The following is a 14,828-nucleotide window of genomic DNA, read 5'->3' on the forward strand; positions in this document are numbered from 1 at the left end:
AAATATTATTGTATCATTCAATATTGAATATAGTAATAGAAATATATTAAAATAATATTTCCGGGATTAAAATAATACATTTTAATTATTATATCAATATATTATTTTAATCCCAGAATTCTATAAAAAATAAGGAGTTATCCTTAAACTTTTTAACAAAATATATTGTATTATTTAATATTATTTCTTTAATAAAATTGATAAACATTAAAAATGAAATTTATGTCTATCTTTATGTTACATATATATATATTTACTTCTTTATTTCATTGTTGTGTTTTGTATTATTAATATTAATAATTATTCATGTCTTCCATGAATTGGAAGATACATAATTAAATTTCTTGCGTATCTTAAATATTAATTGATATCGTTGATCCGAATATGATGTAAGATATCTGATAAGGATATCTTCGAGAATAATGAGGTACGGTGGACCATACGGCGCTGATTTAATTGGAAACGTAATGGCACATTCGTTATAGCAAAGTAGCAAATATCTGGCACACGTGGCGAACAACAGGGTTAACGGGAATTCATTTTCGATATCAATTAAGCCCGCCAGAATGCATATATCCAAATTCCTCCGGTTCGCCACTTCTGACGTCGTCGACGCGGCCTTGAACTACTTCGCGCGAAACCAATCGCGAAACGCGGCATCGCGCGGAGCAATCTCGGTATCTGGGTGACTCTTTCCACAGTTAGGACAATACGTTGGGGCAGGCTTAGTTGAAGGACAGAAAAGAAGCGGCTTTAAATTATCCGCGGCTAAAGATAGGTCGTTTCACTTTATATTTCGAATCAAAGCCACCTGAATATTTAAGGCTTGTTCACTTGGAGAAAAACAGTTGCGGCAATTATGAAGGTAACCAAGTTTTATATGTAAAATTAATGTATACAAATAAGTCATTTTACAATTATTGCAATTATAATTAGTTATGCAATTCTGTAACTTGTAATTGTCATTTTTACAATTACTACTATTATGTTCTCTGAGCGTGATATATGAAGTGTTAGAAGTGTCGAAGACTACTAGGATTGCTGCCAAAACTCTTTCGACTTGTTGGAATTTTAATAAGAAATGTGCTACTGTTGAATATTTTCCGGGAAAACGAGAGAACAAAATTTTTCCTTATTTTTCTTCTTTTTTTCCTATTTTGTATAAAAATATTCAAATGAGATCAGCGAATATCTTTATAAGATCTCTGAAAAAATTCTCATGTTATATTTTTAAGAATTTTTCATATCTTAAATTTATAAAAATGTTTAAAAGATTATTTTGCACTTTTTAAAATTTTTTAATTTTTTTCAAAAATTATAGAATATTTAAAAATTCATAGATATAAATATTTCTAGAAAAGATGGGGATTTTCTTAACATTTCTGAAGTGTTTCCATTCGTGTGCAAAAATTTAAAAAGTTTTTGGAAAATTTATATAGGAATTATATGGAATTTATATAGGAATTCTAAAAAATTATATAAAAATTCTAAAAAACATTTTCATCGGGGATGTTTTACATTTTATCCGTTTATGATTATTATTAAAAAAATTCAAAATATCAAAGAAAATAATATTGATTCATTCTACATCGGGAAATATTATTGTAAGTTATAAAGTTTATCATGTAATTTTATATATTTAATTTTCACGTTATGAAGATTTTAAATCTAACTCTTATATGCCCTTTCATAATATCATTATCGTGTATTATTAACAAGAGTTCTTTATACTGATTGTTTTTTATCAAAGAAAAAAATTAACTTGAAGAGATTTATAGAATTCTTGCCCTAATAAATCGTGCAAATGTAATGTAGAAAATAGAAGTCTTTTAGACTCGAAAATAAATATAAATTTCATTTTGATAATTTATTTAATAATTCTACGTTTTCCCAACTCGATTTTCTCAGCAAATAAGAACACGATCATTATCCACTGGGATCTCTCGCTATTCTATTTTACTCGAGAAATATTGTTAGACTCCTGGAACGGCTGATGATTATACCTCGATAAATCTTTGTCGAGCTGGAACGACAGCAATCTAACTATGTGCCTTCCACTTCATTTCTCACTCAATCACGTCCTTGAATATCGCAGGAACTATTGGAATGACTTGGTACAAATACTTCCTGTCAAGACGAAACGGCGGTCTTCTTCGTCGATCGCAAACCGCTGGACGAAACCATTAGCTCTGTTTAGCTTTGGATAGAGTCTTACTTACCTGCAAACCGAGTATTCGAGTTCCTTGCGGAGAAGATCAACAGGTTCGCGTGCCGGATGTGCCGACACACGGCGGAAGTCCACTCGTCAGCCACGTGAAATTGTTCCTCGTGATACCGATCGGTTCGACCTTTCACCCAATGAAAGACCCGCGTAAGACTCACGGCGGATTTTCCATCCCTTTCTCTCTCTATTTCATTATCACAATTTAAGATAGCAGACGATTCACACGATTTAAGATAACAGACGATTCACGCGATAAGAGAATCTTTAAATTTCCTCTCTTCAGCTCTTTAAACGCATGACTATATTTATGATTCTTGGAACGCACCTTCTTTTCCACTGAACGTATCTCAATCTTTATCTCAAAAGTATCCATTATTTTACGAATGAAAATAGAGAGAGAAACTCTGGTTTTATTTGTGTGACCGTAAAAGTCATAAAAAGAGGAGTAGGAAAGGATAGAAATCGACGGGGCGTCGACAAATCACGGTGACTTTACGACCGTGAAGGATTGTCTGGGTAGAAGAAGATAAAAACGTTACACGACGCGTAAAAGTGTAGGCCATCTATTCTCACTTTTGTCAGATCGTACTACATACAATTCGCTTCTCGTCGGCGGTCTCACTATTTTTCCGAGGCCGTCTACACGTGAGGAGAATACACAGCTAGTTAGACAAATGAAATAGGGAGATGCACTCAGAGAAAAAGACATAGTGGTAGCAATATAAAAGTAACAGGTATACAAGTTTTATAAGTAGAATTATTGTACAGGAAATAAGATGGTTATGGAATAAGTAATGGAAATTGTGGAATACTACGATATCTTGTATAATTTACGCATAAAAAAATGTTTGATTTCATCAATTGGGATTCAAGTGGAAAGTAGATAAATCAGAACTTTCTGGTTAAATCTATTAGAATTCTAGTCAAGATAGTCAAGTAATAATTATCAAAATTCTGATTGATTACGATCAAAATATGCTGATTCGTTCATTTTCAACTAGAAATCTTCTTCAGTGTGATCACTGGTCATTAGTATTATATTTATTGTGTCGTAATTTTGAGAACATTGATATTGATTTTATAATTCAGTCTACAGCTTGAATGTGGCTTTCAATGATATAATTGAACTGGTAACGAAATGTATATACGCAACATATGATATAAATACTTAATACTATGTACTACTTGATGGTATTCCACATCTTCTCTTCTATTCCATAATCACAATCATAATTCCTTCTTCAGTTTTTTTATAAATTGCATTCATTCTGTATATCCGAAGAATGTCTATCTGTAGCATAATTAATATCACTCTATGGCTAACAAACTTGTATCAACTAACAAAAGTAGTTATGTCATATGAATATCTACTGACTTATTTCAATAAAATAAAATGGTATTTCATAAGTTCCATATATATGTATTTGAATAAACTACTTTATAGTTATTGCAACTGTAAGATAGTCTATTCAACTGTATGCATTAATTTATTCAACTATGTACATTCATTCTACATATAAAACTTGTATAGTCACCTTTTTAGCTGCTACCACTATTTTTCTCTGAGAATCTCTGGGAAAAGAGAAGAGAGGAGAGGGAAAAAAATCGACGGGGAAGTAAGTACAAAAATTGTATAAGGTCTAACATCTTTGTCGGGGGAAACCATATTCGAAACCTAAACATTAATTGTCGGGATGCTCGACCATAGGTTTGTTTTCCTTCTTTTCTTTCGGCCGCGCGGGAGTTTGTTGAATGTTGCGAAGCTTCGGTGAAAAAATGTATCAACGTGAAAAAATCGCGAGCGGCCGAACTTGCGGGGGGTTGAACTGGCTCTCGGTTAGTTGGTTAGCAACGCGGGTTTTGATTCTGACAACTTCGCTCACAAAAAACCGGACAAGCCCACTTTTTCTCGCGACGAATGAGTCGTCTATTATTTAGCGCTCGCTTCGCTAATGGAATATCGATTGACACCGAGAATCCCCTCCCAGGTACGCGACTGGGTGAAAAACTTGATCTACTTCTTTCGGATTTCCGGTATTTAGTCGCCGGAACCATTCGTCCTCAGAATAAATCGGATAATACATGATTTTAGCGTTTTCTGATTTAATTAAGATAACTATATTCAATATGGACTATTTAAGCATTGCGATTTTTGTTCAGTCTAACAGTAAAAACTGATGATAAGATTCAAAATAATCCGCATCAAATAGAAGTCATCATGACATCGAAATGGTTTTAAAATAATAACTCTATATAATAACTTTAATATAATATAAACTCTATAAATTACTTTTCAATCAGTTTCGATTCATTTTAACGTCTTTTTGACGTTGTTGTAATTTGTTCTGCTTGAGAAGAAACATTTTTAAACATTACTTGAAAATATTACATAGAAATATTATTACATAGGCATCAAACTCCAGCTTTGCGATCCGTAATTTGGCGCTTTTTATTTATTTGTGTTATTCACACTGCAGTCTAACTTATTATTGATTGATTGAAGACATAAGAGAAGCATTTTCAATATTTATATGGAAATAATGAGGACTTAATTTTATTCATTATTACCTGTAAACAACAAGTATTGGATAGAGTTACGTAATTCAATAATTGAATATTAATCATTCTATTAAAATAATTGTGGTACTTTTGTTAGACGTAAATATTTGCAAAGTTCAAACGTTCTCTCGAATGTTCAGTCGTTAATGCATTAAAAATACGTTCAATTAAATTAAATTTTTTTTTTCTTCAAGAACACCGAGCAGTCTCCACTTCAGATTTCATATATTACAATTATAGAAGAAATACTTTAATGTTTCTTCATTTACGCCAAATTCCAAAGTCAAAACATTGATAATTTAATTATTCCTCTACTGAAATAATATCAAAATATATTATATAATCTTGTGACATATTTCCAAGATTTCTCTATAAAGGAGAAAAATGGACTTGTCTGACTATCTACGTCTGACTATGGACGTGACTGAATCTACCAGTTCCGACTTTTTTATAACGATAGAAAAATATAGACTTATCTAATCATTAGCAGTCAAGCTGCTGACGTAATAAAACTAACTGACGGGATAAACAACAATTAACAATAATATAACATCAGTATTATAATTTCATATTTAAAAAATATAAATGTAATAATTCAATATAATTCATGTTGTACATAACAATTACATTAAGAGTAAAATTATAACACTGATGTTATGTTATTGTTAATCTGGAAACACTAGTCGGTCTCGATTAACATTTACTAGACGGATACATCTCCTAATGAACGAAAATTTTCCTCCAGCCTCTCATGAGATCAGAAAAAGTGGGCATGTCCGATTATTGCGAACCGAAATTCGTTCTCTGCTTTATAGCAGTTGAGAGAAGAAAAAAAATTGGAGAGATTCCTTTTTATCACAGAACTTTTTCCTTGCCTTCGCAACAATTCATTGGACAAATTCGCGAATATTTTGTTTTGTAGAATATCAAACGAGGCAGTTCTAAATCTCGGATCCCGCTTTCTGGAATATACGAGAGGGAACGGTGGTAGTAATTGACAGGTTTCTGATGGGGCACCCTGCCCTCTTTGCGCGAGGGGGCTCCTCCCCCCCTTCCCCCCTCGCTTGGTCGAGTTACCGCGCTATGCAATTACAAGTATTTACAAAATCACAATCGACTCTTACGGCTTGAGTCGCTTGTTCCGCCACTTCTCTATAATCTCGTAAATGTTTCGCGAAACACGTGTATAGTTTATTGTATATATACACGCACACGCGAGGATGCGTGCCGTCGTAGACGCACCCGTAATTTTACTGCCGCACATCTACCTCGCAACGAACAGAAAAATCTGTGCGTTTCACGATTTCGTAACATCAAACATGATCATTATCGACAAATGTCATCAGTCATGAGAGAGCACACTATAAATATACGACTCTCTCGTGACGAACAAGAAAAAGTAAAAATCTTAGTTTCTTTTGATTTTGAATATACTCTAAAAAATATAGGTGGATTTAACTCTAAAAAATATGGATGTGTTTATATAATTCTCACCGTATCAGTGTTGATATAAACATCAACATGGTGTGTATCTAACATTACAGTTTAAAATTCAGTGTTAAATCCACACGATAGTGTTTATATCAATACGGTAAAAATTACATCTAATACTCATGGTGTTAAATTCGCACCCATATTTTTAGAGTGTACAATTAATACAATTATTTCTTTACACGATATCATCGCACATTTACATCAGGTATCGCTCGACCGGTCGTATTAGCATTAAACTCTAAAAAGTCTGTATGTGGATTCGAACCCTGGGTGTTAAATATTGAATAAACTCTTACCGTTAGTGTTGATAAACACCACAGATCTAACACCATGAGTTTTAAACCATGGTATTTAATCCGCATTCATGGTGTTAAATCCACACCATGTTGGTGTTCAATCAACACGGTGAGAATTATAATTAACCCCTATAGTGCTAATTGAATCCACAACCATATTTTGTAGAGTATACAATTAGTACAATTATTTCCTATAATATTGCGTTCATATATCAAACAAATATCGCTCGACCGGCCGTATTTATCACTAAACGAAGGGAGTTCGTAAATTTCTAATTATCTTAATCGTATTAATGGTTTCTATCTCTTTTTACAGAACGAGTTAGGCAAATGGGAACAGTCGCACGCGTTTAACATTATAGATGCTCTAAACGGCAGAAATACGGGCCTGTTTACGTCACGGTGACGTCGATAAGAACCTCGCGTGTGTGACTCACGCTAAACGCGCGCCTAGAATAATGCTAGAAACTAGCTTGCTCGGTTGCGCAACTTTGCGAGCTCTCTGTCTTTTCAATACTGTACGAGTCGTGTTTATATATGTATATATATATATATGTGTGTGTGTGTGTGTGTGTGTGTGTGTGTGTGTGTGTGTGTGTGTGTGTGTGTGTGTGTGCGTGCGTGCGTGCGTATGTGCGTGCGTGCGTTCGTGCGTGCGTTTTTGTGCGATACGTGCGTGGGTCTACGCACTTCCGGTTGTACGAGTGACCGCGCTTAATTATACCTTGGCTTGCCGTTCGATCGTTTGCGTCGCGTTCAAAAAGGCGAAACGACCGGGTTGTCATGGTAAATCTTAATAAACAAATTAATTACGGCGATATTTGCCCTTTCAACTTCGATTTGCGACGGAGAACGAACGAGGATGCGCGATCGATTGCGGTAATTGTGTGATGCCTGACATTGTGATCGTCATTTCTTCATGTTGTACAACTATTAAATAAGTCATCGTTTTTAAATTACAATGGAATACCTTAATGGCGAACCGGATGTTAAGCTGTAATACTTTGATATGTATTGTTGCGATATTATTTAATTAGTACTGTTAACATTACTGTTAATAACGTTAATTAGTAATATTAACATTACCAATTATGTATTATTGATGGTGTCAATTAATCTATACAGCACAAATCGTCCCAACATTGCGGTAATCTTGCAAGCGTTGCGGCAACACTGCTACAGGCTCTGTACTGGAAAGATGCCATTGACATCAATATTGTAATACCAAATGTTAATTCATTTAGCGATATTACAGCTTAGTGTTTTGTTCGCTGACGTACGCTGACAACATCGCATTTGTCTTTTATCGCAATTATGTTGATCGACTTCAATTTGCTCTCCTTCACGAGAGCAATCCGAGAATCCATTAGCACTCTAACTTCGCGTCCAAAGTTCACGTAACAGTCCAAGAACTATTTCCCGCTTACGTCAGCGGGAAACTTCAGAGATCCTCTCGTTCTGGGCACTCAGCGACGGTTTTAAGACTACCTCTTGTGGTTGTGACCGCTGCCTTTGCTCCTGGGACTGTCCGAGGTCACGTCATTGGGCTCTCTCCTCTGTCTCAAGATGAAATTGAGATTGTGCGCGGTATTTACAGCGTAATAGACGTTAGCCGAGTTGGGCAGTACCATCTCCCGATCGGGTAGCACCTGGGCCAGGGTGTACTGATCGGGACTGCCTTCAAGGCCGAGCTTCAGCATGGCGTTCCGGATAACCTGCGGCGTCCGCTCGTTGTTCGATAACATTATCGACTTGTACAGCACCACGCCTTGCGTTTCCACGTTATCCGTTTCCATAGTGACTTTGATAATATAGAAATCAGGCGAGCTCTTGTGCGAGTGACTGGGACTAGACAGTCCGGCGAGATTCGGAGTGCTACCGTTGGCCGCCACAGCACCGGCTGGGGGTGCCAGACGAGTCTGATGACTGCCACCTCCACCGGAGCTTAGGGATACGTCCAGGGACGGTAGAGACGAGCTCGAGGACGAACTGGACATTTGGGACGGTGACGTTCGCCGGTCCAGCGAGTTGTGTGGCGAGCTTGGGAGGGAATCGAGATCGCAGTAAAATTGCGAACTGCTCGAACTGGACGTTGAGGCAATTGAATCATTCTTGCGGTGACCTTGATGACCCTGTAAGACAAGTCCCATGATTAAATTCTCGTTCGAATTCCTGTTGATAATCGAAGGTTGTTTTTTAATAGAAAGATATGTGACTTACTTCAAAAATACTCGAAATATATATGATTATCATTAATAATATCGTCTCATGTACTTGTTTTATGTGACTTTGGTGAAGAAATTTTGGTGCTCAGATTAGATAATTTTGAGAAATTTCTTGATATTCGTATATATTATTAGGTGTTGGAATTAATTCGTAGCGTTTTTAATGAAAGAATGTTATTTATTTCACATGAGCATTAAAAAATACATTAATGAAAGTACTTCCCATCACTTGTAAAACGCTACGAATTAATTCCAACACCTAATATATATATAAGAAGAAAATAGATTAGAATAGCCTTGGCCAAAAGTATAGAATATCTTCACAATTTATGTAAATATGTTTTACATTTAATGAAAAATAATATTTATTTTTTCATTTTAATGTTTTGTTAGTTTTTCTTTGGATCTTATTATTTTTCCAAGAAAATGCAATAAATTGAGGATGCCTCATACTTATGGCCAAGGCTGTATTATTAGAAATTAAAAAATGATCACCTGTTTCTTCTTGCCGCGATTGTTGAGAGTGTTCCCTGGTGGTGGCTCGATCTGACAGCTGAGTTTGTACGCTTCCCGATCATCCAATATCACCACCGAGTGGAACCAACGATCGAACACGGGATCCATGCTGAAGTTATATGCGTTTGCCGCGCCCTGCAGAAGTCTTATCCTGGCGAGCACCTCGAACTCCTTCCGTCTTTTATCAAAATTGATGAGACCATCGGCTATCGTATCCGGAATCGCCGTGTCGATCATAGTGAGGTCAGTTAGGAAGGTACCTAGGTACGGTATTGTGCCGTAACTAATGTTCTGAAATCAAATTTCAGAAAAATTCACCAATACTGCTAGTTTAAGAGAAAAGGAGAATAGCACAGAAAATACGATATATTCATCCATATTAATAAAATGGTTTCTGTGTAATCTAATCTGTATTTATAATTATTTTTGCGAATCGACTTAACACATCTTGAACTCGTTATTCAGCATAAATTTATATATAATTAGTTTTATAAATTTCTGATTCTAAAGAATTAGATATAAGTTTTATATATAAGTTATATATATATATATATATATATATATAAAATTATTATTATTATATATTAATCATATATTAATAATATGTTAATGTATAATTTATAATTAATATATACATATAATAATAAATTTATATAAAAAATAAAATTTATTTATGTATATACTTAATTTTATAATTAAAGTTCTAGTCTCATTAAATCATTAAAGCAATTTTCTAATTCAGAGATCACCGATGTGGCAAACTTTTACAATTTAAAAATTCTTAAAATCAAATATCAGATATATTAATATTTTATCATATAATCAAAAAAGATACGGACCTTTTTTTTTACATAAAAGAAATTGTTGCTGTCATGATTTTTTTTCTCTTACTGTTCTGTTCGCGTCTATTTGATTCAAAATGTAGTACATTTTTTACTCAATATTTAAGAATTTTTTTCTCTGGTATATAATGACTTTGTCTGTGAATATAAGATCCTTTTTCTGTAAAATCTTTTTTATTGTTTAGATTTTGTTGATATATTGGCCGTAATAATATGATTGTAAATTTAAACAGAACAACAGAGTTAAACGTCTATATGATCTTCTTAAAAAGCTGAGAAAAAATTTCGCCAGAGCTCACAAAAGAGAGCAACGTTACACAACGTGTTATTAAACTTACGCCCGCGTGAGTATTCTGTTTTTGAAAGAGCTTCTGCAGATGCCTATCGCTTCTGCCGGCAGTGTCAGCGAACTTGGCAGTGCCCTCTTTGATGAGCAACTCCCTCTGGGTCCAGGCGTTGTTCTCCTCCGAGAATATCCTCTCGAGCTCGCGGAAGAGTTCGTGCTTCTCCCGAGGCATGCACTGCCAACACTTCTCCAGTCGATACACCGGATTGCTTTGGAGACCGGAGACGATCGCTTTCAAACTACTAAAATTCTTGAGTATCCGCAATTCCTGTGCGACGTCGATCCACGTCTCGAGGATTCTGGCGCGCTCCTGAGATTTGAGCGTCGTGTCCGTCAGAATCGTCGAGATCACACGTAACGAGACGGCATTGAATTGGTTCACGGTTGCCACCACCGTGGCGGCTTCGTGACTCCTGGAACGATCCTTCCTGGACCATACGGCACCAAGACACTGATGGGCAACCAGTTTCTTAAACACTTCGGCATCCATCCGGGTTAGCTGCTCGGCGAAGTGACGGTGGGGCACCTCGGGGAAGATGTAGTTCCCCCAGTGATCCGCCATCGGATCCGGGGAACCGCGCATGGGTAGTCGGCCATTGTCGTATACTATACAGTCTAAAAGAAAAAGAAAATCGAATTGAAATCAATCTGGTTCGATCTCAAATTGATGAAAATCAATCTAGAATTATGTGGCGAAATATTATTTTTTCATTATTCTTTTTTAAAAATCATTTTTATTTTATGATTTTTAAAATATAAATTGTTGTAAAAATTTAAAAGCATAATTTAGATTAATTAAATTAATTTGTGTGGCTTTGGAATTTCAATGAGATTAAAAATTTGTATTAAATTTTAATATTTAATTCTGATATAAAAGAATTCCTTTAAAAATTCTTTTAAAAATATTATTAAAAGCCGAACTTAAATTAATCTAATCGAAAATTAATGAAAATTAATATAGAATTAAATGGTAAAATGTTAATTTTCATAATCGAAGTCCTTTTTATAAAATTCTTTCTTATTCCATACATTACAGTTTTTTAAATACATTATTGTAAAATTTAATTAATATATAAAAGAATAATTTAAATTAATTTTATAATTTTCATAATTTAATAAGATTAAAAATTTATATTAAATTTTAATAATTCTGAAATAAATAGATTTTTTATAATTTTTTATAATTTCATAAATATTACATTCTATCAATCTTTATTAAGAACAAGTCTCAATTATATTCGCGTCAAAAACTTTCTTTTGCAAGATTGTTTCAAAATATTCTCTCTCTCTCTCTCTCTCTCTCTCTCTCTCTCTCTCTCTCTCTTTCATTACTTTAAATAAAACCATCTCTATTTTGAAAATATTGCAACTGGATCGAGTTCTCCAGCAGGCAAGCCTTGAGTGAAAGGTGAGCCCTGCCCGGGTCGTGGCAGTATAATAGAGCCTGTAGACCCTCAATTTATATACGGGAAGCAGACGCCTTTGTGCGAGCTCGAGCAGCCTGATTGGTCTTTCACCGTCACTAACAATCAGACCATCTTTCTGTGTTCCAAACTGCCGATAGAACGATTCTTTCGCGCCAATGCTGTTCGCGTCAATAAAATATGCCGTTTGAACTTTTTTTGTATTCCAGAAACTCGCGAAATATACGTCGAAACGCATTGCGAGGATATATAAAGTCCGATCCTATGTTACTCCTATCTGTTATATTTTTCTTTTTTTGCATAAGTTTGAGGAGACAGTTTTGCAATTTGGGATTTCTGTAAATGTTAAAAGATTGTTTAAAGATTGTGCGCGATAATGTTTGACCTTTCTCAGACAATGCATTTGAAATATAATATTTTAGCGGATGTTTTGCTCGCTTATCGCGGTTCACGAATTCTCTGTAAATATAAAGTAGGTCGCCATGTGAGTCATTACTTGTTACATTCAAATTGTATGCATAAGCAAGAATGTATTATTATTAACAATTAAGAACAATTTGGATTCCTTATTTTTAATAATTCAAAATGGAAAAATTAAAGCTACTAAAAGTCGACATTTAGTGCGCTACGTATTAATACAAAAAATTATGTTTAACCGATGTTTAAAAATTCATATTTGACATTTAGTTATATAATTATATATATATATATATATATATTACTAAATTATTCGACAAAAATATGTTTTTTTAATATTGGAACAGGAATTAATTCATTTTTTATAATTTTTTGAATACCTACATATGAATGTGTTTTCTAAATTGCTCTATCCCGTTACAAAGTTATTAAGTAATTTACATTTAATTTTGCAAGAAAGGATTATTTTTTATTAATTTTGTAATATCATAATTGTGATATTGGAGAAATTGTATTACAATCAAAATTAAATATTAGGACTTTCAGCTCTCAAAAGGATTTTTTAATCAGCTATAATTAATAAAATAGTTAAATATAGGGTCCATTAGCTGTAAATTAAGTTATTGATGATTTAACAAACAGCTTTCAATTGTATTTATTTAAACTTTTACCATGAATTATTATCATTGAATCCGATGTCAAAATTGATAAATTCAAAATTATAGGTTTAATATAGCTGATGTTAAAACTTGAAAAATGTCTAGATTATTACAAAATTTATAGTCTTTCATAATTTTGAATTTATTAGTTTTGACATCAGTTTCATATTCATCAATATTTAATCATAATTATCTTATAAATCATATCTGACACTAAAAAACTTTTCAAAACTTGGAAATTCTAACAACATACTTAATTTTTATTACAATGAAACTTCTTCAACACATCATACAACATAGTTATAATATGACCATATAAATATGTAAAAATAATCTTTTTTTGTAACTATGAATGCAAATATCTCGAAATTGGGTTATATATGATAGAATAATTTGGAATTTTTAAATACTGGATTTATATTCAAAAAACTACGGAAAATAACTAGTCTTGTTCTAATATTCCTTTTTTGTTATTACTCGATTTTATTTTCACTCATCATTAACTTTTCGAAACTGGATACTTTTATTATAGATTTGAACTTTATTTAAATACAACCAACGGATTTAAAACTTTATTTTATATTTTAAAAACCTATCTGTATTTTTATACATTTATTTTAATACTGTATTACTGTATTATTTGAAACAGATTTTAAAACGTTAAATTTTTATTTATTGGAATCAGAATACATAATTTAGAATTATCTTATGATAGTTATAAATTTCTAAATTTAAAACACGATTTATAAATAATAATTTTATTAAATAATTTTTATTTAATGAAATTTTGAAATAAATACTGAATGCATCATTTTGATTACAACAAAGCATCCTAATGGTCGTTTCTTTCACAATTTAACCAAAACCGATGTGGTTCTTAGGAAATGTCGCGCCGCATTATCATTCTTCGTATTTGAGCTTCTCACGGTGCCTTATCAATTACACGGCTTTCTTTGTGTTTAAAGTTCACGGGTGGAACGACGTGACTCACCAAGCCGGTAAAATAACATTACCTATTTGATCCTCCCGCTGAAACCGGTGCAGTCGGTGCTTAGCTTTGAGTTCGAGCTCGGAGCCAATAAGACGTTGCTGCGTGAACTCGAGAAGCCTGGTGAGCAGGGGATGGCTCGGGGGTGACTTCCAGTCGCCTAGATAAGCGTCCAGCCAGACGTGCAGAGCTTGGACGAGGGTCTTGCGATGCTGCTCGCAGCCGGTGGTCCCGTCCAGAGCGTCGTATCGTGCGAGCAGCAGCTCGAGGACTTCACGTGGGCTGGTGAACGCCCGGTATGTCGCCAGGAAGATGTTTATGTAAGTGGACTCCAGCTCGCCGTCGTCGTTCGCCAGACTTTCGACCAGCCGCTGCACCGTGCCGGCCTTTAAGAAACGCACTCGCACCGTCTCCCATTCCAAGTGCGAAATCTCGTCGTCAGAATCCTGGAGAATCGCAACGAATGCATTAGTTGAATGTTGAAATTATTAATTGAAAACAAACATACGACAGAATAGTTTTAGCAACGTTGCTGCAACATTGCTAGAATGTGCTGTATGAATGCTTTTGTGCCTTTAAAGATTCCTTTAAATAAAAGCCTTTTACTCTAGAATGCTTGTCGATTGATGATACAGTATTACTATTGATATATAAATTTTATGAGAGTATAGATCATTGTTAATTAATGTAACACAAGATTTTTGTATACTTTACACTTTTAATGATAACATATTTATAATCTCTATAAAGAAAATAAGAAAACTAGAAAAAATATAAACCTCTATAAATAATTATCTAATTATTAAATTAAAAAGAGCAAGATTACTGTCAAATTCAA

The 14,828-nt window shown here is 33.9% G+C and overlaps 1 protein-coding gene across 4 annotated transcripts in view; it reads right to left on the reverse strand.

Moving 5' to 3' along the window:
* Positions 1 to 2,771: 2,771 nt before the first annotated feature.
* Positions 2,772 to 14,828, reverse strand: part of Rgl (Ral guanine nucleotide dissociation stimulator-like) — a 52,058-nt gene continuing 40,001 nt past the window's right edge. For all 4 annotated transcript variants that reach the window (XM_087415000.1, XM_011061517.2, XM_087414998.1 and 1 more), the window contains exons 4-7: positions 14,016 to 14,436; positions 10,495 to 11,117; positions 9,294 to 9,605; positions 2,772 to 8,705 (exon numbers count right to left, since the gene is read on the reverse strand). In XM_087415000.1, coding sequence (XP_087271126.1) covers positions 8,058 to 8,705; positions 9,294 to 9,605; positions 10,495 to 11,117; positions 14,016 to 14,436 — 2,004 coding nt within the window. In that variant the 3' untranslated portion in view covers positions 2,772 to 8,057. The remainder of the gene's footprint in view (positions 8,706 to 9,293; positions 9,606 to 10,494; positions 11,118 to 14,015; positions 14,437 to 14,828) is intronic.

Source organism: Acromyrmex echinatior, chromosome 17, assembly GCF_024713525.1.
Source record: "Acromyrmex echinatior isolate Ae372 chromosome 17, ASM2471352v2, whole genome shotgun sequence".
In the NCBI taxonomy this organism is placed as follows: Eukaryota; Metazoa; Arthropoda; class Insecta; order Hymenoptera; family Formicidae; genus Acromyrmex; species Acromyrmex echinatior.